The sequence below is a fragment of the Aotus nancymaae genome, unplaced genomic scaffold (assembly GCF_030222135.1).
Source record: "Aotus nancymaae isolate 86718 unplaced genomic scaffold, 86718_ANA_hifiasm-v0.15.2.pri h1tg000018l, whole genome shotgun sequence".
Taxonomy (NCBI): Eukaryota; Metazoa; Chordata; class Mammalia; order Primates; family Aotidae; genus Aotus; species Aotus nancymaae.
In genome coordinates this window covers 3,202,038-3,225,409 of record NW_026988430.1, presented here as the reverse complement: position 1 = coordinate 3,225,409, position 23,372 = coordinate 3,202,038, and the positions used below count along the sequence as shown (strand labels likewise).

General features: G+C 61.3%; 2 protein-coding genes across 6 annotated transcripts in view; one reads left to right on the top strand and one right to left on the bottom strand.

The window, feature by feature from the left end:
- Positions 1–11,432, top strand: part of SMG6 (SMG6 nonsense mediated mRNA decay factor) — a 235,588-nt gene extending 224,156 nt beyond the window's left edge. For all 4 annotated transcript variants that reach the window (XM_012448335.2, XM_012448334.3, XM_012448331.2 and 1 more), the window contains 4 exons: positions 2,780–2,933; positions 5,882–6,093; positions 6,416–6,497; positions 9,728–11,432. In XM_012448335.2, coding sequence (XP_012303758.2) covers positions 2,780–2,933; positions 5,882–6,093; positions 6,416–6,497; positions 9,728–9,858 — 579 coding nt within the window. In that variant the 3' untranslated portion in view covers positions 9,859–11,432. The remainder of the gene's footprint in view (positions 1–2,779; positions 2,934–5,881; positions 6,094–6,415; positions 6,498–9,727) is intronic.
- A 141-nt stretch (positions 11,433–11,573) lies between these two features.
- HIC1 (HIC ZBTB transcriptional repressor 1) lies at positions 11,574–16,138 on the bottom strand. Of its 2 annotated transcripts, none has more exons than XM_064378106.1 (2): positions 14,945–15,061; positions 11,574–14,605 (listed from the first exon to the last, which is right to left on the bottom strand). In XM_064378106.1, exons 1-2 carry the CDS (start codon positions 14,979–14,981, stop codon positions 12,444–12,446), a joined length of 2,199 nt encoding a protein of 732 aa, XP_064234176.1. In that variant the 5' UTR covers positions 14,982–15,061; the 3' UTR covers positions 11,574–12,443. The 2 variants fall into 2 exon arrangements, with proteins under 2 accessions (XP_064234176.1, XP_012303806.3); XM_012448383.3 differs by lacking the exon at positions 14,945–15,061 and adding an exon at positions 16,052–16,138 and having other exon boundaries at positions 12,444–14,605.
- Positions 16,139–23,372: the final 7,234 nt, after the last annotated feature.

Genomic DNA, 23,372 nt, shown 5'->3' with positions numbered 1-23,372 from the left:
TTCTTTTTAAGGGGACTGAGCCAGTCTTGTGACCCAGGTGTGACACCGCCCCCCCAGAGACCCACTGGTACCCCAGGAGAAGAGCGAGCAGCTTTATCTCATCTCCTGAGACTCCGTGAGGGTACGCGGGGAACAGGAAGCTGTTGTTTGGTGACTCACTGGGCAGAGCCAGGTTAAGGGAAGTTGTCTTCGGGCGTCCCTGGGACCGGATAATGGCAGCACAGCTCCGACCACCCTCACGTGGCTCGGCCCCACCCCACCCCCAGGGAACCAGCAGGGCCGCCCCCTCTCAGTAAGGCTGTGTCCTATTCACCTTTCTAGCCAGAAGGCAGAGCTAACAACCTGGGGAAGTTAGAGGGTCTCTGGGCCTTGCTCCTCGGTTTTTCTTCTGTCCCGCTGTCAGAACACACAGGTGGGCTGTTTACCCCCAGCCTCCCTCAGCCACCTGGCTCAAAGGCCCTGCCTAACTGCCAGCAGTAGAGGTAGGATGGTATGAGGGCTCAGGAGCTGATTGTTCACATAGGGTAAAAAAATGGCAGCCAGTTCTACTTCCTTGGTAGTCAGACCAGGGCTGGACGGCCATTTCTCAAGGCAGGAGAACTGATGGGAGTGGACTGCAGTGGGGCAGGGGCAGAGGTGCGGTGCAGAGCTGGACCCTGAGCCCGTCACTCCAGGTGCCAGTGCTCCCGATTCTCCCTGAGCCATACGTGTTCTGTCCCTGCTCACCCAGAAAGACAGAGATTTGAGAGCCACGGTACCAGGAAAAGTGTGCCTGGCACAGAAGAGCTAGACGGAGAACACATGGCCTGGGAGAGCGAGGGAACAAGAATGCTGATGCTCCCTCCGCAAGAGGAGAAAGGCGGACAGTGGTTTAGGAACCTGAGAGGGACCGTTTCCTGTTCTTATAAAATGCCCAAGCCAAGTCTGTTGGAATGCGTGTCACCCTCTAGGTGGCAGCCCTGTGCGCAGGGTCAGTGACCCCAAGTCCCATGGGAAGGTAGCCAGCGGTGGTGGCACCTTCCCCTTATGAAGTGAGATCAGCAGGAAGACTTCAGCAGCCCGAGCCCCTTAGCTGCATTTCTCATGCCTGCCAGCGTCCCGTAGCCTGTACCTTCACCAGCTGTGGTGGCAGTGGCAGCAACAACTTACTCATAGGGAGAGGTCCCTGGCAGGTCACAGAGAAGCCACCCCCATCATTTGAAGGCATGCCCTTTCAGTTTTACTGTCACTGTCAGTGAAACCTGAGCAGCCTCCTCTCTGACTGTTGGTGGCCAGGGCCCAGCACTGTGGGCCCCATCTCAGTTGGCACGCACGTCCACTTCCCCTGCCCTGTGTTTGCATCTATGTCTCCACCAGTTGCTCTGTGGCAGAAGGCCCTGAGAGGGTGTGACGGGGCTGGGACTGCTCTCCTGGCCCTGACAGGTTTGTGTGGGTGCCCTCTACCTCCCGCTCGGGGAGCATGCTGTCTGGGCAGATGCCAACAGACCAGTTTGCTTCTTGGCCAAGGTCCCCAGAAGAGGAAGCAGTGCAATGGTGGCCATGTTCGGTAGTGACAGACACACCCAGAGCCTGTTTCGAAGGACTGCTGCCACACGTGAGGCTGTCAGAGAAGAAAATCAGGCTTTCGCAAATGTGCATCTCCAGAGCTTCCCTGAGAACTGTGAAAGGCCACAGGGAGGCAGGTGCTGGGCCCGTGCTTGGTGAGAGGTGTAGAGGAGGCTCTTCTACTTGTGTTCTTCCGTCTGCTTTTCGTTTTGGCATCATAGCTTGCGCTGGTGAGCAGATGACTGGGCTGTGAAGTGCTTAGTACCCTGAGGCCGTTGCTGAAGAAGAGGCTAAGCAAAAAGAATCGACAGTCAGTCTAAAGAAAAATATCAAGTAAATAATAGTGTAGCTTGTACAGATTCGTGGCAGAGGAGCAGAAGGAGAACAGAAAAGACTAGTGTTGAGGAACCTGCGCTGGTCAAGGCAAGGTGGTGGTTGTGATCAGCCTTGGTGCTGCTCGCTGCAGACATGAGTTGGTCTGAACTCATCACATCATGTGGACTTCCGCTGCTGCTGCAGGAGAATTTTGTATTACTTGTTAGTATTGCTTTTTTGTATAGCCTTTGAGTTTAACTTCATTTTTTGTTGTTGCTGTTTTTGTTTTTTGAGGCAAAGTCTCGCTCTGTCACCCAGGCTGGAGTGCAGTGATGCGATCTCAACTCACTGCAACCTCCGCCTCCAGAGCTCAGGCAGTCCTCCCATGTCAGTCTCCCAAGTAGCTGGGACCGCAGGCGTGTGCCACCACACCCAGCTAATTTTTTTTGTAGAGGTGGGGTTTCAGCATGTTGCCCCGGCTATATTTTGTTTTGTTTTGTTTTGTTTTGTTTTAGCTCTGCAGTGAGGTAAATCAAAATAACACATTCTGTTTGCATGTTCACGTCTAGATTGAAAAGTACCCCCTTTATATGCTTCCTAGATAATGTATGTGAAACCACTTTCATATCTAAGGAACCTAATTCTCCCTTGTTGAATTTACTTTGAGAGACCTCCTTTCTCAGCCCGAGGCAGGGTTTTACCCATGCCCTTCCCTGAGCCGCTTGATCTCTGTTGGTTTTGATGGCAGTGCTGTGCTCAGCCCTTGGGCCTCTCCCTCAGGCCTGGCAGGGGCTGGTTGTGACTCTAGAGGGAAGAGGTTCCTAGGGCAGGGTGCTGACACACCGAGCGCCAGGGCCCTGGTCACCCACCTGCTCGCCGGCCTGCGCTCTGGCTCATCCCCCACTCTGTGTCCCTGCAGGCTGTCCTGGAGGACCACAGTCAGATGAGGCAGATGGAGCTCGAAATCAGACCTTTGTTCCTGGTACCAGACACCAATGGCTTCATTGACCACCTGGCCAGTCTGGCACGGCTGCTGGAGAGCAGGAAGTACATCCTGGTGGTGCCCCTCATCGGTGAGTCAGGCGGGAAGGGCAGAGCAGCCTTGCACGTGCACAGCAGCCCCGGCACACACGCCCCATGGCCCGGGGGCCAGGCAGCCAGAGCGCTGCTGTGCATGTGCAAGATAGGATTTGCAGGGAAGTAGGGAATGCGTGGGGCAGAGCAAATTGTTTAATAATCAAAGCAGTTCAAATGATCATGGCTGATCCATGGCTTAAACTGCTCTAGCAAATGGACTCCTGTGTCCCAGCAACCAGAGGCTGCATGCGCCCAGCCCTTGTTTTTATCCTTATAAAGCTTGCAGTAAAACAGCAAAGCTGGTTCCCGTTATTGGTAAACACTCAGCCCTGGCAGATAACGGCAGTGCTGCTGGGTGGTCTGGCAGGGAGGCTGGGAGGATTTTGAAGTGGTTAGATGCCTTTGGTCCGATTGTCTTGTAGCTTTTCATGATCATTCTGTTGGTTCGAGGTAGCATTCTTCTGGCCAGTGTCACCCTGAGGCTAAGCCAACAGGAGCCCTCCGGAGCAAGCCCTGGCTCCTGCCTGTGGATTCCTACCACTTGGGCCCTTACCACTGTCTGGGCCTGGGTGCTGGTGCAGGGTCAGCATCTCAGGACCCAGCTAGCTTGCCTGTCCACCCTCCAGCCAAAGAGGCCCAGCTGGGCTGTCTCCACGGGACTGTCTTGGTACCCTTAGTTCTTGGAGCTCTGTGGTGGGTCAGCCTCAGGGTGGGCTCTGGGCTCGTGTCTGATGTAGCTTGACTAGCTGGTGGCCTCTGTGGAGGGAGAGGGTCCAGGAGATGATGGGGAGGCCCAGGCTCTTGCACGTCGCCTTCTCAGCTACTACTTGAAGCAAGTTTGAGAGCCTTGTCTTCTGGAAAAGCCACCAGACTGGCAGTCTGCCTGCCAAGCCACCTTTGACATCCATGCCAAGATGTTCCATTGGGCCTTCCCTCCCAGTCCCAAGTGTCTTAGTGCCAGATGGGGGTGGAAACAAAGGGCAGGAAACATCCGCCCCTGCAGAGGCTGCAGAACCCTGGGGGGTTGTGGGAAACACGTTAGCACCACCTGAGAATGTTGGCACTGAAGCAGCCCTCCTCCCTGCCTCCACCCTCCCCGTCTTCCTTCCCCTCCCCATGTGGCCTGACCAGAACCTCTTAAATCCAGGCCCTGAGACCTGAGGAAAGGCTCTCTGTTCTTCAGCGGTAGAGCAGTTTGTCACCAAAGCAGAGCAGCAAAACTATCCCGTGTCCCAGGCTTTCCCTTTTCCCTCACTGGGTCCTGGGGCGGGTCACGTCTCTCTGCTTTCCCACCCAGGAGGTTTTCAGGGGAAAGAGTTTTGCTGAATGGTCAGGAAATGGTACAACTGAAAGAGGCTGTAGACATCTCAGGAGCCCCCTGAGAGCTGGAAGGGGCCTCAGATGCCATCCCAGGCTAGCAGGGTTTTGAGTCACCAGGACTGATTGTACCCCTACTGCGTGCTCAGTCTCCTTGTTCTTGAGAGATCCATTGGAAGGCAGAGGTGTGGCCCTTGGCCCTGAGGAGCCTAGGGTTTAATAAGGAAATCCGGATTTGGTGGGGAGGGAGCAAACCCAGCAGATACATGCAGAACAAAGAGACGACGCCCAAGGGTGCTGAGAACTGACAGCTGTGCTGTGGCCACACAGGCTGGCCTCTCACTGGCCTCAGCCGGGCAGGTCCCTGGACGCTCTCAGGGGCTGTAAGAGGAGGACTCCTGTTGACTTGAGACTTTCCTTGCTGCACTCATGCCTGATGCCCAGAGCAGCAAAGGGTTAAGCTGACCGCTTTCCCTTCTTGTTTCTTGTGCTCTTTAACCTGCTCTGTGCTCCTCAGGCCTGACCCCAGCATTGAGAAGCCCCGCCCCGTGCAGAAGCACAAACAAGCTTCCTCTTTGAAGCCTGTTTAGTTTGGAAGCAGGAAAGCAGATTTTGGGATAGAATACCAGTTTTTCCTGTTTGATGTTCTGTTTGCTGTGCCATACACCCATCTACCACTGCTTCCCAACCTCAGCCATACGTTTTGTGAGCACTGCAGCCTCAGGGTACCCAAAGTATGGGCATTGTGTATGTGCGTGTGTGTGTGTGTATTCCCACATGGGCCCTTTCCAGAAAGTGTCTCTGAATACCCAGACAGTGAGTGCCAGGCTCACCATGGAACAGCGTGCTCACGCCGGCTCCCTGAGCCATGAATCACTGTGCTAAGGAGAGGCCTCAGACCCCAAACTCTCCCAGAGCCCCCAAGGAGTGCATATTTCCCACTTGACCTCAGGCTTTTGGCTGGAATTTTGGAAAGAATCTTCACCAGAAAATGAAGCCGTGTCCCAGACACATAGGCAGGCAGGCAGACACACACACACACACACACACACACACAAACACACACACACACACACGTGCAGTATCAGGGAAGGTGGATGTGCCAGGGTTGCAGTTTGGAGGAATACTACCAGGGCCTTGCAGATGAGGCTGTGACTGTCCCTTCCTCCATGGTGGCCTCCCTGCACTCTTCTGGTGGGGTGAGGGTAGAACTGTACCGCCCTCGACTGCTGTGCTTGGGGGCCCAAGTCGTTGAGGAAGAATGCCTCCCTTTCCCTTTAGCTACTGCATCCCCTGGCCTCCCCTGAGGGCCCTTTCACATCGGTCCTGTAACCAAGGAATGTAATAGAGGGACCAGTTTTCTCCCTCTAAATACAGCAGGTCCAGGAAATTCCTTTAAGTTCCTCCCAAGAGGAGGGCAGGGCCCAGGAGGAGACAGAAAGGAGATAGCACTGTGAAAGTTCAAGACCCTTCTTGCCCCCACAAGCTCCCCTCCTGCCCTGGTTTCATTGGAAGACTCCTGTGGGGGAAGGATGGATTCTGGGGTCTGGGAAGGTACTGGCTGCGAAAGTGAATGGACAAAGGCTGATGGCTGAGGCCGATACCTTGTGGGGCTCTGTCTCATCAGTGATCAATGAGCTGGACGGCCTGGCCAAGGGGCAGGAGACAGACCACCGGGCTGGGGGCTACGCCCGTGTGGTACAAGAAAAGGCCCGCAAGTCCATTGAGTTCCTCGAGCAGCGATTCGAGAATCGGGACTCCTGCCTACGAGCCCTGACCAGCCGTGGCAATGAACTTGAATCCATCGCCTTCCGCAGCGAGGACATCACTGGCCAGCTGGTGAGACCCCTCTACAGGAAGGGAAAGCCCACAGCCAGCTTTCACAGCAAGGTCTCCAGGAAGGGCTGAAGGAGGCCCATCAGCCTCGGCAGCTGAGGGCCAGCCAGCATGGAGCCCAGCCGCAGGGACTTCCTTATCCCCAGACCACTCCGCACAGCCAGACCAGGCCAGGCAGGGCCAGAGCAGGCACGGTGGGGTGGGGAGAGCAGGGGCGTCTGGGAGGTGGCCCTTCCCAGGGCCCCAGAGGCAGAGCATCCCTCCTCCTCCTCCTCATGGCGCCCCCTTCTGCCCAGTGGTGCTTCTCACACCTGTCTTCCTCCAGGGTAACAACGATGATCTCATCCTCTCCTGCTGCCTCCACTACTGCAAAGACAAGGCTAAGGACTTCATGCCCACCAGAAAAGGTACAGCTTTGCACTGCCTTGGGATCATCCATCCCCTCTGTCCTCCCTCGGCCTACCCATCCTCACCCCCTGAGAAGGGTTCCTCTGCTGACTCTGGCTTGGAAAGTCTAAGGAATCAGTGCTCAGGGCTGGTGCATGCCTGAGGCCAGACCTCCCTGTCATAGCCCCAGAGAATGCCAGGTGCACCCTGGGCCAACTAGGGATGAACCTAGCCCAGAAAGCCCAGCTCTAGGCAGTGAGACTTTTCACTCAGCATGCATCTCTTTCCTTTCTTGGGTGTCCTCAGTGAGTTCCCTCTGACAGCAAGAATGTCTTTATGATTCAGTGTAGCTGGTTCTGGCCGTGGTCTCCTGAGCTCAGCCCTCTGCCGCTCTCAGGACAGCCCCCAGGGGTCTGCTCACCTTCCCGCTTCTCAGTTCAGCCCTGAATGTGTGCCAGATTTCAGGCCTGCACAGAGGTGCTTCCCAGTCAATAGTGGGCTTTGTTTCCTGGTCTCTTTGGTCACAAGCTATAGCACTTTGAAGGCTGGCTAAAGGTGGAGGTAGGTGAGAGCTTGAGGACTGAGCCCTGAGCCCGGTTTTCAAGACCTTTGTGGGGAAACAGAATCCCATCTTTGGGCCAAAGGCCTACTCTGGGGTTACCTCCCAAGTGCTCGACCACCTCACCCTCAACCCCAAGCTGTCCTTCACACATCCCCCACAGGTCAGTGACACTTGGTGCTTTTCTGCTCCTGGCTCCCAGGATTCTGACATTTTTTCTTTTGGAAGGAATTCCTAGGACCTGCCAGCTCAGTGTCATCTGCAGAGCTGACGGTTCTCAGCGTTTAGTTTCTGTCTACCTCTGAGTGGTCTCCTGTTGTTTGCTCCCTGTCTCTGCTGCTCTCTCCTCTCTGCTCCTGTTTCTAGCCCGTGCTTTCGGGCTGCTCTGGGAGTTGACTCTCTCCTGCCTCTTCTCCCTACACTAATGCAGCCCCTCACCCCTGCATGAGTCTCTTTACTAGGGGCTGGTTATAAGCCTGTAACTGCTGTTCCTCAGGAGGGGTCCTGCCCTAGGGTTTGTGTGTCATATACCTTAGGACCAGATAGGAGCATGAAGGTGATAAAAAGGAGCCGTGGCTGAGCCAAGCAGAGGAGCTTACGTTCTGCCCCCGGGAGCTTCCTGGAAGGGTACCTCCTGAGTGAGGGTAGGCAGGACCGCAGAGGCCTTGTTGGGAAGTGTGGTTCCGCGCTGCGGGGCCCCACCCTGGCCTCGGAACTGGCTTTCTTAGCACAGACACATTTTGGCTTTGGCCCTGCTAGTCCTTCTACCCCCGACTTCACCCCAAACAGCCGACAGGGACCCATTGCCATCCTGGGGACCGCCCCTATCAGAATTACATCAGCAGTGGTTGGTGTAATCAAACCTCATTTGTCAGTGTGAATTCTTAGCAGATTAACTTGTCAGATTCACAGAGAAACCGTCACTAAATGTTTATGTGTAAACGATGTTGAATTTTAAAATCATGTGGATTATGGCGGATGGGGCCTGACAAGATGACAGCCTCTGGTTTCTAACAAAGTGAAGTTACCAGTGTCAAAACAGAGGATGTTTATTGTTAAAAATGTCTCAAAGTATCCACAGAAACCCCTGCAGACCCCTGCCAGCAACGTCGGGCCTTGGCTGACCTAAGGCCTGGGACGCTCCTGGTCTGAGGCCCAGGGCAGGAATGGTGGGGCTGCGACAGATGCAGCCAGCCAGCTGGGAGCCCCTGAGGCCTGCATGGCACCACCCCAGTCCACACTCACCGGCAGAGGGCCCTGCCCAGCCAGCTGAATAGGTTCTGAGCAACCCCTTCCCTAGGGCCACCTTCCTCTCCCCTCTGCCCACCACAGCCCCTCGCCTCCCTTCACATTCCCTTCCTCCTGTCCCCTTCTCTTACCACCAGCCCCACAAACCTCTCCCTCCTGAATCCTCCAAACGCCTCCCCAGGCTGAAAGCCAGTTCTCAGCCTCCCTGCCTAGAGCTGGCAAGCCTGAAACTGCTCAGGTCAGACATGGATGTTTGCAGTCCCCATCCCCACCAGCCCACGCAGTCAGTGAGCACCACAGGGCACTTCCTGTGCCCTGCTGTCTGCTGGACCTCCGTCAGGAGGGGCCCAGCCTGGGACTGAGGAGCGGACCTGCCACCCAGGCAGGCATGCCAGGGGTAGGAATGTCACTTGTGTGAGTGCTTGTCCCTGGCTTCAATTCCCTCCAATGTGTTAAAGATTAGGGAGTTAGGGAAAGAGAGGTAGTGGGGAGATTGTGCTAAAAAAAAAAAAAAAGTCATCTAAAAAGAATGAAAGCTATCTGTGCCACTATAGAAAGATATTTTAAGTATATAAACTCTGAGTAAGTGTGGCTAATATGATCACGATGATGTAGGAAGAAAGGCACAAGTGTATGTACTTGTAAATGTGCATAAAGAAACCTGGAAGGATACACAGATCTTCCTCTGGGGTACGAAACAGAGCTGGGGTAGTCATGCTAACTCTGCTCTTCCCTCTTCCTCTCCTGTACTGTTAGAGACTTTTGCCTGCACATACGGATTACTTTTACTTAGCAGGGGCAGTCAGTTGGCCAAAGCCTTGGTATGCCCTTGGCACAATTCTTGCAAGACCCTTACCCTCTCCTCTCTTCAGGGCTCCCTTGAGCTAACCCCTCTCCCCACATCTGGAAAACCCTGGATACATTTTCTGTTCTATCTTTTGTTTTCTACCTCTGGATGCCTAAAGCATCAGCCTGCCGGCTTTCAGAGGGAAAGGACTTGTTAAAAAAAAAAGTGGGGGTTTGCTTTGGACTTTCCAAAAAAAATAAAAAGTGGGGGTTGGGAAGAGCGGTGCTGTGATCCAGGGCCAGCCGTGTGGTAAGAAGGAGTAGAAAGCAAAGGGCTGCTTCTGCTCTCTCAGTTCAAGGTGCTGGGAGACAGGTCTCGAGGCTGGCGGGTTTGGGCCGCCCTCAGGAACTAGTCAGAAGAGTTGACTGCGTGGGAGGCGGGAGTTAAAGCAGAAGCGCGGTGCAGCCCTCTCTACACCAGTGGGGGAGGGGCCCCCGAGGCTGAGAGCCCGGGTGGAAGAAAGGACTTGTAGAAGGGCCAGGAAATGGCTGGTGTGGCACCCCCACCCCCGGACCACATTCTCCAGGGTGAGGAGAGCAGCCCGTGCCCCTGCCTCCTGTCCTCAGTGACAGCCTTCCACTCTCTTGCGCCCACAGAGGAGCCCATCCGGCTGCTGCGGGAGGTGGTGCTGTTGACGGATGACCGGAACCTGCGTGTGAAGGCGCTCACAAGGAATGTACCTGTACGGGACATCCCAGCCTTCCTCACATGGGCCCAGGTGGGCTGAGGGAGCCACACTGGGGCCCACCCCCATGGAACCATTCCTGAAAGGCCACCAGGCGCCCAGTGTAGCACAGAAGATGCCCACGTGCCTGAGCCACCAATCCACCCAGACAATAAACCATCCTCTTCCAACCCACGCCGTGGCCATGCTGTGGGGGAGCTGCTCCTCACAGAGCCCCTCCAAAGGATTGGGCAGAAGCTGCTGGGACCCTCCTGGGCTGCCAAGATTTAGCAGGGAGGTGGCTGGGTGCAGCAACAGCAGCTGGGGAAGCCAGATAGGCCGCCCATGCCCTCAGCCCTTTCTCTCTCCCCTGTCTCATCCCAAGGCTGGGGGGGCCATCTGGCCTGGAACGCAGCCCCTTTCTCCAGTGGAGACAGGGCAAGGGTTTTCGAGTTTCCATCAGATGCAGTGGAATCACAGGTCCCTTTCCTCTTCAGAACCTCTGTCCTGAATGTTCAAGAGGCTTTGGTTATGTCAGGAAGCAAGTGCCCAGGGTGTGTCTCTCCACCTCCCTGGGCCTGGACTCGCCCATGGACCCCAGTGGCTTCTGGACACCGTCTCCCTAACAGCAGCCCTGGGTCCCCACCTCTTCTACCATCCACCCCAGGCATAACACACACCCATCCTGCTGCTCTTCTTCCTGCCCTTATCCATCTGAGTCCCTCAAACTTTGCCACTGCTTTCCCCTTGGACAGTCATGGGTCTCGAGGAAAGGGACATCTGGTCCCAGGCCCGTGCTCCCTGGGTGGCCTCCACCTGCACCCTCTCTCCTTGCTGGCCTTCCTTCACTCTAGCTTCCTCTTTAGGAAACGTCCTCACGCTTCTTGGCTCCCCTCACCCCTCCCTCCAGAATTGCCCCTCACACTCCTCCCCTTCTAGCCTCCCTGATCCCTTTTATTTCTTCTCCTCAGTTCCTCCCATAGGGGTTCTCACTCTGAACCTTCCTTCTCTACTCCCCGTGGCAGGAACCTAGTACAGCTTTCCCACCCAGGGCCTTCCACCCTCGGCTCCTGTACTAGAACCTTCCCAGGTGTGGGCAGCCCAGCCTGAGACCTTCCAGTGCCTGCAGTAACATCACCACCTGGAGTTGCCACCTGGTTTCTAGCTTTGCCCTCACTTCCCAGAACAGATGCAGGGACCCTTTCCTTGCCCCTTTAGCTGGTCCCTCAGTGGGGAGGCTTCCTTACCAGGAATGAGTCCCTCCACCCCAGGGCCAAAGATAAGGACGACTTAGGGAAGACAGGGCTTTAGGTGGAGCCAGGGGCAAATCTTAATGGGACCAGTGGGGGATGCCTCAGAGCCCAGGGCCTGACTGCACAGCTCTGCCCTCGCTGAGGCCCAGGACTATGCCGGAGCAGAGGCACTGTGCTGGGAACCCAAGGCCAATAGTTTGGGGGTGTGAGTCCCCTAGAATCTCAGAAGGCAGGGCTCTGGAGTACAGGGTCCCTGGCTTCTTTAAGATCCTCTCCCCAGCCCATAGGCGGATGACTGGGGGGTTGGGAGGGAGACCCATCTCTCCTTGCTGTCCCGTTTGCAGCACTGGTTTTGTTTCCTTAATAAATTTTTAGTTATGAATACTTGCTGATCTGTTTCTGGGACTGGGGAGGGGAGGCAGGCCCATGCCTCTGCACCTGTGTGAGCATGGCCCTTTCTGGCCCCTCCACCCAGCGGGTGCTGCCACCCAGGTCCTTGTGCAAGGGCAGAAGAGAGAGCGGGGGTCTGGGTCCTTGGTTACTGCTTTATTGCTGTTTGGTTCGAGTATAGAAAATGGAAGCGGCTCTGAAAGAGCCTGTGTACAAGGTAGGAAATATACAAACTAAGAGGAGGGAGCTAAAGAGACCGCGTTCCAGCCCAGCCCAGCCTGGGCTCGGGATGGGGGGCCGCCGGGGCGCATGCAATAAATATGGTCCGGGGCCCCAGGGAAGGGAGAGGGCACCATGAGAGTGGGTGAGCTGGTAGGCCAGGGCTCTTAAACCTCTGACTCCAGAACTCCCCACCCTCGGTGGTCGAGGAAGGAAGGGTTGGCCCTGGGGCTAGTGCCACTTGTGCAAAATGAGGAACTTCACATTATCAGTCCCGGGGTGGGGGCGGGGAGCGGGGTGCGGGGGGGCCCTCCGGCCGGCTCAGTCCCCTCCCCACTCCCCAGCTCTGCCCGACGCTCCGACCCCAGCGGGGAGATTCACAGTGAGAATGGGTGTGGTCGCAAGGGCCGGAGGTAGGGCCAGGAGTGCCCCAAAAGTGACACCCCTCCCCCTAAGAGCAGCGCGGAGCCAGGGGAGGGGGCCAACGAACCACAGGAAGAGGCAGGGAGGGGCCTGGGGTCTCCTTTGGTCAAAGCTGATATCAAAAATATAGATTTCCCTTACCCCATCCCACCCCCGTCCCGGGGTTTCCCCACCCCCCGACCCCCGAGCTAAGGCACAAAGCAGTGAGGCCAGGTGAGGCCGCCGAGAGGTGGGGCCGCCACTGCGGAGACGCAGCCGCGGCGGCTGGGGTTGTCCCGGGCGCGGTTGGCCTGCGCGCCGCCCCCGAGGTGTAGGCCCGGGCCGCGCAGCAGCGACTGGGTGGACGGGCGGGCGAGGGGCGCACTAGGTGGGAGAGAAACGGTCGATGGTCCGGCCGTCGGGTCCGGCCGCCAGGTGGGCGCCCTGGCTCAGCACCTCGGCAGCCTTGTCGGGGCTGAGGCCCAGCTCGGCCGTGAACTTGGCCAGTGGGTAGAGGCTCTCCAGCGCCACCTTGGGGTCGTGCAGGAAGTGCGAGGTCTGCGCCAGCAGCTCGGCCGCAGCTGCCTTGTCCTGCTGCTTCAGGCTCAGCTGCTCGGCCGTGAGGCGGGCCACGGCGAAGACGCCCTCGGGGAAGTCGAGCTTGCCCTTGCCGTCCGGGCCGGGGACGCCGGGGAGCCCCCCCAAGCCCGCCAGCGCCCCGGCAGCGCCGGCCGCGCCCCCCACGGCGTGCATCTTCATGTGGCTGATGAGGTTGCGTTGCTGCGCAAACTTGCCGCCGCACACTTGGCACTCGTAGGGCTTCTCGCCGGAGTGGATGCGCATGTGCTCGGTGAGGCGGTACTGGCGCGTGAACCGCATGCCGCACGCGTCGCACGCGAAGGGCTTGAGGCCTAGGTGGCTGCGCATGTGGCGCGTCATCGTCCCGCGCTGCGTGAACTTCTTCCCGCAGATGGTGCACGGGTAGGGCCGGGTCAGCCAGTGCGTCTTCTCGTGCTGCCGCAGCGTGGCCGGGTCCTTGTAGCTCTTGTCGCACGACGCGCAGCGGTAGGGCCGCAGCAGCTCTCCCAGGCCCCCCGGAGCCCCGGCGACCTTGTCCCCGCCGCCTCCGAAAGGGGGGCCGAGGCCGGCGGCCCCAGCGGCTACTTCGGCCGCCTCGGCCCTGCCGTACAGCGCCTCCTCCTCCTCCACGTGCGCCTCCACGTGCGCGTTCAGCTGCTCGGAGCTGGGGAAGCCCTTGCCGCACGGGATGCACACGTACAGGTTGTCGCCGAAGCTCTCAGGCTCGCCGTAGGCCAGGTGCGGGCAAGGGTAGCCCTCGAGGTGGCCGCCGGGCGGGCTGGGGTCCTCGCTGCTGCCGGTCTCCTCGCTGCTGCTCTTGTAGTCGTCGCCGTCGCCTCCCGCGCCGGGCCCGTCCAGGCTGCCTGGGTAGCGCGGCGGCGGCGCCAGGCCGAGCGGGGGTCCCCCGGGCGAGACAGCCGCGTCCCCACCGCGCTCTTCGCAGCGCTCGCTAGGGGAGCCGCGCTCCCGGCCCAGCTCGTCGCCATAGCTACCCAGGCCGGGCTCGTGCTTCATCCAGCGGTAGAGGAGACTCGTCCCGTCGGGGCGGCCGGGGGGCTCGGGTCCCGGGCTGCCGCTGCCGCCGCGAAACGGGTCCGGGGGCGGTGCGGCCTCCTCCAGCTTCTGGAAGGGCAGTGGCAGCGGCGGCAGGACGAGCGGCGGCTCCTTGTAGACGGCGGGGCCGGCGCTGGGAGGGCTGTCTGGGCGCGGGGGCAGCTCGCGCTCAGCCAGCGGCCGCTCTGGCGCCGCGGAGCCCGGGGGGCTCTTTTTGGACAGGTCCAGGCCGCAGAGAGGGGAGCAGCGGCGCTCCGAGGCGCAGAGGGCGGCGGCCGGGCCGGGCCCCGAGGCATACAACTCGGCGCAGTGCGTGTTGACGGCGGCCTCGGGGCCCGGGGGCGGCTCCGCGGCGGGAGGCGGCGGAGGCCCGGCCGGGGACGGGTAGCAGGTCTGGATGACCGGCGTGGCGGCACGCAGGCCCCGGCCCGGCCGGCCGTAGGGCGCGTAGCCGCCGCCGCCGCCGCCGCCGCCCCGCAGGTGGCAGTACTTGCCGTGGCGCTTGAGGCGCTTCTTGCACAGAGCCACGAGGTCGGGGATCTGCAGGTAGCTGGCGGCGGCCAGCACGGCGCCCAGGCTCGGCTCGGCCCCCGGGGCCACGGCCGCCGCCGCCGCCGCCTCCGCGCCGTCAGCCAGGCGGCCAGTGTAGATGAAGTCCAGCACCAGGCGGAATACGGCCGGGCTCACCATGTCATGGTCCAGGTTGAGCAGGTTGTCGTGCACCACCAGGGACTTGAGGTAGGCGCTGCTGGCGGCCAGCACGTTCTTGTGCGCGCGGAAGAGGGCGTTCTGCACCACGATGATCACGTCGCACAAAAAGCCCTTGGTGCGCTGGCTGTTGAGCTGCAGCAGCAGCTGCCGGGAGTGTCCAGGCGCCTCCATCGTGTCCAGCATCGTCTGCCCAGCACACTCTCCTGCGGGGACACACACCGGCCGGTGAGAGCCTGCGGCGCTGGCCGCCTAGCCCCAGCCCGGCACGTCTCTCTCCACTTCCCCTTCCTCAGCTGAGCGGGGGCATCAGCACTGCGGCCTGGGCACCGGCGAGGACCCGCCGCCCTCTGCAGTGGGAGCCCAGGCCTGCCCGCCCGGACCAGGAGAAAGAGCGGGACCAGAGCGACCGCCGGTGGAGGACGGAGGGCAGGCCAGGCCGGCCTGCACGCCCCAGGCCCGGACGCCGCGGGGCACCCGGCTGGGCGCTGGGGCTTCCGAGGAGATAATTGTTCGAGCGAAGTGACCCTCTGGGAGACAGTTACCCGATTTAAGTAAAATGTCCGCTTCGGGAAAAGTCATTCAGGGCGGAGAAGTTTGCCCAAGTAGGGAGAAAGGGAGCCGGGCAGCGAGCGCCTCCCGCCTCGGGAGAAGTTGCCCCAGCTGGGGGAAGTGATACGGAGGAGGGGAGTGCGATGCCCGCCCTAGCGCCGCCCTGGCCAGGGGTTGTCAACCCTCGGTCGGGGCCGGGCAGAGGCCGCGCGGGGAGCGGAGGCAGCGGCTGCCGCGGCGGGCAGAGCGCGAAGGCCCGGCCCGGCGCGGGGAGGGCGTTATATCGGGGCAGGAGGCTGAGGCAGGAAGCAGGTGGGGGGGAGGGGGGAGCCACGCAGCTCCCAGGGGAGGGAGGGGGCAGCGCCCCGGGCGGGCACTGCGCACAGCCGGCTGCGGCCCTGACCCGGGCCTGCGCCCCACCCGCGTCCCGGCCTCGGCCTGGGCCCTACACGCGCGGGCCCGGCGCCTCCCTCCGCGGCTCCCCCGGCCCCTTCTGCCCCGGAACTCCGCCACCCCCAAACTTGGGGAAAAGTTTTCCAACTGCAGACAAGGCGAGAGGAGCGCGCCGGCCCCAGGCCCCTGGCTCGCAGCTCTTCCTCGCGGCCCCCAATTCCGGCGGCAGATCCCGGGGCCGAGCCCCAAGTCCCCTGCCCGCGGCTCGCTCGCCTGCCCGACCCCGTTCCCCTCCTGGCCCGCGGGGCTCCGCGGCCCGTTACCTGAGGCCCCGGCGGGCCGGGATCCCCTCCCCGCGGCGGTGGCAGCTCCCAGTCGGTGCCCCACCCGCCGCTGCCAGTCCCCGAGCTGTGCCAGGGCAGCGCCCCTGCCAGCCCCGCCCGCCAGCTCCCCTTCCCTTCCCCTCGCCTCTGCAGCCCATGTGCGGGCAGAACCGGCCCCGGGCCGCTGACCCCGCCGTGAACCCGAAGCGGAGCGGCGGCCAGGCGGTCCCGAGTCCGACAGGGACGACACCCGGAGCCCTGAGTGCTAGCCGCCAGCCCGCGATGGGGCGCCCGCGCCAGAGGATGCGCCCGAGGCGGCCGACGCGCGAGGACCGGGCTGTCCCGGGCCCCCAGTCCCTCCCGGTCCCCGGCTCGAGGACCCACCTGGGGAGCATGTCGAAAGCCCCGGGCCCGGCTGCCGGCGGATCCAGGGGGGACGTGGCTGCGCTGCCCTCCGCCCGCCGGGCCCCCGGTCGGTCTGTCCTGCTGGTCCGTCCTCCCCGCGTCCTGGTCGCGTCTCAGCCCCGCCGCGCTTTCCGCACACTCTTATCTGGAGCGGCCCGGGCCGGCGGGCGCCGCTGCGGCTATGGCGCCACCTCGCGGGCGCTCGGGGCTCTGCGGGCCAGGCCGCTGCCTTCCTCCCGCGCACCTGGGCTGGAGGCGCACAGATGCTGAGCGATGGGGAGGGGCCCACCCCGCCCACCGCGCCCCATCCGCAGGCACGCCCTCCCACACGTGCCCACCTGGTATCCCGACCCCGGACACGTGAGACCCGGAAACCCTGGGCTTTGAGCTGAGTGCTCCCATGTACGTATTTCTATATACACAGCCCCAGTTCGGAAAAGCCCTGCCCGCAAGGACGGGACTCTGGTGGGAGGGGAGAGGTTATTCTAAGCAGGAGTAGCCAAGCTCTCCGGGAACTCTCCGAGGACGTTACTTTACGATACTGTCCACTTGGACGCACGACCCAACACACCCACCCTTACTCGGGCGCATGTATTCGGTGTGCACGGCATGAATCGGTTTGTCCCAGCCCTCTCCAAGCACTGTCACTCCAGGCATGTTTCCAGACCCACACCTGCCGCTCCCCGCAGCCCTGGCGCTCTAGATACTCCTGGGGCAGCCACGTAGGGCCCGCTAGGAACCTGGGCAGAGGTGTTACCCAAACAGCCCGCCCTGAACTTGAGGGTCTCCTAAAGGAGCCCACAACGAGCCATCACGGCGACTGGAAAATGGCTGGACAGCGCCTGGGGAAGGGGGGCCGCAGAAGTAACCCCGGGGCCCTAGAATCCCCACCTACGCCGTTGTGTAGAATCCCGCGTGGACTTTTCCTCTAACCCACCCGCCCGAAGGAAACGACAGGGCTGCATGCGGCTAGGATCCCGCAAGGTCCCGCGCCCCACGTGAAGGTCAGGTGTGTAGGTGACGCGTCTTCTAGGAAGAAGGGGACCCCGCACTGGCGCGCGGCTGCCGGCACTACTATCCGGAAGTGGCCCCGTGAGGCCCCGCCGCGCACCCAGCCTCTCCGCGCACTCAGCCGGATCTCCGCGGCCCACGCTCCGCCTCCGCCCCGCACCTCCTGACCCCCGCCCACACGCGGCGTGGAGCGGTGGGGGGGGGGGCTCCCCGAGAACGCCGCCGCTTCCGATTGGCTGAGCCTCCCTCTGCCAAGGAGTGCTAGGGGCTGGGGCGCAGCGTTTCCATGGCAACCGATGAGGTGCGCCCGGCTCCTGTCCCTCCGAGGCCTTGGAGAGCTTAGCAACCGCGCTCGCCGCCCTCCGCGCTGTCCTCTGGCCCCCACAGCCCCGCCAGAGGTACCGGCTGAGTCACCGGGCGAGGGGCAGCCGGCGCGACTTATCAGCGCCCCCCGAGCGACACTCACAGCCGGCAGCCTCTCCCCGCCGGCTCAGCATCTGTGCTCCTCCAGCCCAGGTCTCGGGCGCCCCCCGGAGGCTCCAGTTGCTGCGCAGGCGACCTCACGGCCTCGGTGCCCAGCAGAGGCTTCGGTCCTAACAAGTCCGCCTGATTCCCGCCGCTGCCCGAGTCCGCCCCTCTCTCTGCTTCCGCCCGGGGTTCTGGACCCATCTTACCCACGCCCTCTCCAGTGTCTCCCCATAGCATCCTCACTGGAGAAGCAGTGAGGTCCCAAAGAGGAAAATGGAGGCCTCCGGAGCTGATGGTCTCTAGGGGAGACGAACCCCGACATCTCGGCCGAGGGACGTGCTGCGGCCTGAGATAGAAGTTACAGAGTGTTGAGGGGAGGTGGAGAGGCTCCTCAGAAGTGCTCCTAGAGCTGGGCTTTGACGGATGAATAGGAGTTCTCCCACTGAGCAGGAAGGCATTTGTGAATAATAGAACCCCTAGGACAAAGGCTAGCGGCAAGAAAAGGGGAGCTCGAGGAGGCCAAATCCCAGAGCATGCAGGGCCTCCGACCCCATCTCCTTTTATCTTTTCTCCTTTTGATAGAGTCAGATGTCCCCCTTCCAAAGAGCCCCTCCGCCCCATGTGTCTTGTGCAGTGGAGTCTGTGCATTGCTGACCTCCCCCAGGGGTCTGCTGGGCCCACAGTCTTTATTTTTCAGCGTTTCCCTCGATCCGCTCCCCAAGTTAACTTACTGCCCTACCCCCGTCCTCAAGCCCTCATCGCATCGGTGAGGCAGGATCTCACAGCCCTGCCCCAGCCCAGGCAGTGTGAGGGCCTCCTTGCCCTCCTGTGGACTTCACTCTTCGCCCTTCTCTCCCTGCCCCGCTCTTCCGTCCATGCCCTGCGCAGCCCCTCCCCATGCTGGTCCAGCTCCTCGTCTGAACACCCTTCCTCCCCTCCCCGCCCCCACTTAGAGCCTTCCTCGATCTCGATGGAGCCAGGCAGGGCCAGGACCATGCATTTGTCTGCTCCCAAGCAACGGGACTGCCCCACAAGTCAGGGGCTCTCCCTGCCAATTCTGGCCTCCAGAACATTAACTCCTCCAGGAAAGGTCCTCCTCATTCCCTCCCGGCCGAGCTGCCGTGTCCCTGGTCTCCTTCACGCTTTACCACCCTAACATGAGCTCTCGGAGCGTCCATCGTGCCACAAATGGTCCGAGGGTGGGCCCTGGCTGCCAGGCTCTCTGGAGCGTGGCACTGACAGCCTTTGAGCTACCCCTCGCTGAGGCTGCCCATTCCTCTCACCCCTACCTCTGGCGCGTCCTCCCAGCTCCCTCAGAGGGTCCTTTTCATCATTTCTGGGGAGGCTTGCCCACCCTCCCCAACCTCTTCCCTCAGTCTCCAGCTCCTGGGGGGACCTGAACCCCCGCTGGGCCTTCCCTCCCAGGGTCCAGGCTCCTCCGCTAAAGACTCCTGGGCCACCTTGGGATCCCCAACTCTTCTTCTCCTGGCCCCGACGCCACAGCCCTAGCTGCGCCCCAGGCCCCCACGGGAGCCCAGCTTCCTCTCCTGTCCGCCCCGCAGGATGACAGGGTGACGACACCGCAGTGGCCGTGCGGGGTGTGACGGCAGAGCCGTCAGGTCCGGGAACTGAGAAGGGGGCAGGGGCGGCCCGGCGAAGACCCCCAGGAGCCGCGGGGCTCCGGAAGGAGAGCGTGGAAAAGCACGAAAGGCCCGCCGCGCCTCCCCCCGCGCCGCCTGCCGGCCCCAGCCCGCGGTTCCGGAAAGTGAACCCCTTGTCGGCTGGGCAGGGCCGCGGCTCCCCCCACCTCGTCGCTGCCTCCGCGCCCCTCCTCCCGTCCCGGCTCCCGGTCGCCTCGGTCCCCACCCCCCGCCGCGCCACTATAAATAGTCCCTCTTCCCATTTCCTAAATTCCCCGCTGACGTCGGCAGCGCGTCAGTGTGTAGGAGCCGCGGCCGCATGAATGAGCCGCCGCACGAGTACTACGCGCGCCTATAAAAGCCGCCGCGCCGGCCAGGCTGCGGGAGGCGACCGGGCAGTGGCGACGCGGCCCGCAGGTAAGCGGGACTGGCCGGCCACGATGGGCAGAGGTGCGGACACGGGCGGGAGGTGGAGGGCGGGACGGGCAGGCGGCGAGGGGCGGCCCTCAGAGTGGGGACGGCGCGGGCAGGGGGCACCGGGGTCCCCTCACGGCGGCAGAGCCGGGCCGGAGACCCACACCAGACCGCGCGGCACCTGCCGGCGCCCGATGGAGACGCAGCTACTTGGAGGAGCATCGAGCGAAGGACCGACCTCAGAGACAGCCCCCCGGCTTTCCTGGGGCTCCCGCGCCATCCTCCCAGGAAAGTGGGGCGAAGGTGCTGGCGCCCCAGGAGACTCGCCCCCTCTTCTCCCTCCCTGCGGCGTGGTGACTCAGCCTCGCTGCCCGGGCCGGCTGAGCGGGGGCGCAGGCGAGAGACGGACGCCCACCCCCGCCTCCCGAGCCCTCCTGGGACACCCCCGCCCCACAGGGCTCGGGGCGCCCCTCCGTGGCCGGTCCCGTCCAGCGGGTCCCGCCGCGCCCACGACTTCCCGCCTCTGCGAGAGGAGCTGTCCTCTCAGGACCGGGGGGCGGGGCCTCGCCAGGGCCCGCCCCGCCCCCCACGCCCCCCCAACCCGGCGCCGGAAGTGCCCCCGCTGGGACATCTTTGACGTCACGGTCCTCTGACGTCAGCGGCCGCGTGCCTATCCGCGAGCGCCGGGCGGAACAGGGCGGGAGATGCGGGGGAGGTGGAGCAGCAGCGCCCCCAGCCGGGGCGACCGGGGCATCCCGCCCGGACAGCGCGCCGGCACCTTGGCTCTAGACTGCTTACTGCCCGGGCCGCCCTCAGTAACAGTCTCCAGTCACGGCCACCGACGCCTGGCCCCGCCCCAGGACTGAGGCCCCGGCCGCCGCCGCCGCGTTCCGGGACCCCCGTCCCCGTCCCTCAGGGCCCCGCCCCCGGGCCGCCGCTGTCCGCGGTGCTGACCAACGCAGGCGCCACCATCTGGCCGCCCCGTGCCGGCCCCCAGGGGCCGACGAGGGGCGGCGGCCCACGCGCGCTCCTCGGCCCCCGCCCAGCCCCCCCCCCGCGGCCCTGACGTCAGCCCGCCCCGCGCCGGCGCCGTCCACGCGCCCCGCCCCCGCGTCTCCAGGGCAACCGTGGCTTTCGATTGTTACTGTGGGAACTGGAGGTAACAGTCTACAGCCATGGTCGCCCCGCAGCACGCCCACGCGCCGCGCCCCGAGCCGCGGGCTAGGACGCCGAGCAGGAGGAGGCGGGGGCGGTGACTCAAGATCCCACGTGCCCGCGCGGGAGGCAGAAGGTGCTGCGCGGGGAGGCGGCCCCGGGGGCTGGCGGCTGAGTCCCCCGAGGCTCGAGCGCGCGGGGCCTGAGGAGTGCGTCTGGCGGCCAACCTGAGGCCGTCCTGTCCTCCCGGCCAAGGTATCCCAGCCAGGGCTTGGCGGGAGAAGGGGTAGGGCTGGGACTCGGGTTCTTTTGGTCTCGGTGAGAGGGAAGCCACGGGGACCGCGAGGCTTGGAAGGTTTGCCTCCTGGGCCCTGAAGAGAGCAGAGGGAGGAAAGTTATGAAACACGCCACAGCCCGTTCTTCCAGGAACCGCTGGCTCAAGTGGGCATTGGGCGAAGATTAAACCCGCAGCCTCCCGTCCGTCCAGCCCCACTTTTCCCTCTGAGCTAGGAGGCTAAGAAGGGTCCCCAACCCTCTGGAAGCCAGTGGCTTGTAAAGTTAACCTGGTCAGTGTCTGAATAGCTCAGCATTCTCACCTCAACCTATCTCTAGGTGCTGGATTTTAATTTGAGACAGTTTCTCAAATTAGCCTTAAAGGGGAGTGAATACCACAGGGGCTGAAGTCCTCTGGTGCGAGTGGAGTGTGAACAAGGACCTCTTTAAAAACTGTGTGTGTTTCTTGCCACTGCCGTCATCACCCACCGCAGGGGATGTCTATTGAGTATCAGGTGTGGGACTTCCCCAGAGAATGCTGGGAATGGTTAACGCAACCCAGCCCACCACACTTAATCCACATTTTCTTAGCGTCTCAGGCCTCACCCCTCTCCTGTTTGAACTATTCTAAGACAGCAGGCGCCTGTTAGCTAATCAGCACCCACGTGTTCTCTATCCTCCCACTGCCCCAGGGCCCCAGGTCTTGCTGATCAAAGCGCTCTGACTTCTGGGTTCCCGTGGACGTGGGGGCGGGCTGCAGTGTGTGCTGCTGGAGTAGTTCTCTAGGAAGCCGGACGTCCCACCTGGCTTCGTCATCAACTGGTGGTTAAGGCCCACGTTGTTTCTGAGCTTTCTGTCAAATGGGATGATAATCGCTTCTCCTCGGCAGATGCATTGTGAGGATTAAATAGGATCATGTAAGTAAAAATCCGAAAACAGCAGAGTGTTATTTTGATCTTAAGTATTCTATTAGGCTACGACGTGTTTGTAAGGGGGTAATGTGGGGAGGGGACCCCAGCTCTGGGCACTTAGGCAGAATAAACGGGATGCAGGGGGTACACTTGGAGCTTTAGGCTATATATATTTATTGCCTTATATATATTATATATTATACATATACTTTTTTTTTTTTTTGAGACGGAGTCTTGCTCTGTTCCCCAGGTTGGAGTGCAGTGGCGCCGTCTCGGCTCACTGCAACCTCCGCAACCCGAGTTTAAACGATTCTCCTGCCTCAGCCTCCTGAGTGGCTGGGATTACAGGCACCCACCACACCCGGCTTTTTTTTTTTTTTTTTTTTTTGTATTTTTAGTAGAGACGGGGGTTTCACCGTGTTAGCCAGGCTGGTCTCTTATCTCCGGACCTCATGATCTGCCCGCCTCGGCCTCCCAAAGTGCTGGGATTACAGGCGTGAGCTACCGCGCCCGGCCCCATACTTTTTTTTTTTTTTTTTTTTTTTTAATTCTGAGTCTTGCTCTATCGCCCTGGAGTGCAGGGGCACAATCCCAGCTCAGTGCAACCTCGGCCTCCTGCGTTCACTCCAGAGTGAAAAGGCCTGGGGCTGTTGAGAGGTTCCTTGCTAAGGGGCTCTCTAAGAGCTTTAGGAGTTCAAGGTGGAATCAGAGGTAGAAAAGACAAATGAAATGGTTGGGATATTCTGAGAAGAGGTCAGAATGTGGTCAGAGGAGAAAGAACCAGAGGATTGACCAGACAACGCCAGCAGAGTTGTTTAGCGTCTTAGAAATCATTTAGGGGCCGGGCGCGGTGGCTCACGCTTGTAATCCCAGCACTTTGGGAGGTCAAGGCAGGTGGATTACCTGAGGTCGGTAGTTTGAGACCAGCCTGGCCAACATGGTGAAAGCCCATTTCTACTAAAAATACAAAAGTAGCTGGGCACAGTGGCGCATGCCTGTAATCCCAGCTACTTGGGAGGCTGAGGTAGGAGAATCGTTTGAACTCTGGAGGCGGAGGTTGCGGTGAGCCAAGATTGTGCCTTTGCACTCCAGCCTAGGCAACAAGAGTGAAACTCCTGTCTCAACAAGAGAAAGGAAGGAAGGGGAAAAAAAATTAGGCCGGGCACAGTGGCTCACACCTGTAATCTCAGCACTTTGGGAGGCCGAGGTAGGTGAATCACGAGGTCAGAAGTTCAAGACCAGCCTGACCAACATGGTGAAACCCCATCTGTACTAAAAATACAAAAATTAGCCGGGTGTGGTGTTACCTGCCTGTAATCCCAGCTACTGAGGAGGCTGAGGCAGGAGAATCATTTGAACCCGGGAGGCGGAGGTTGCGGTGAACCAAGATTGCCCCACTGCATTTCAGCCTGGGTGACAGAGGGAGAC

Coding starts and splice junctions, on each gene's coding strand:
- HIC1 (XM_064378106.1), bottom strand. CDS start 14,981: ATGACTTTTCCCGAAGCGGACATTTTACTTAAATCGG. Junction 14,606..14,944: donor GGACATTTTACTTAAATCGG/GTAACTGTCTCC, acceptor GTGTCCCCGCAG/GAGAGTGTGCTGGGCAGACG.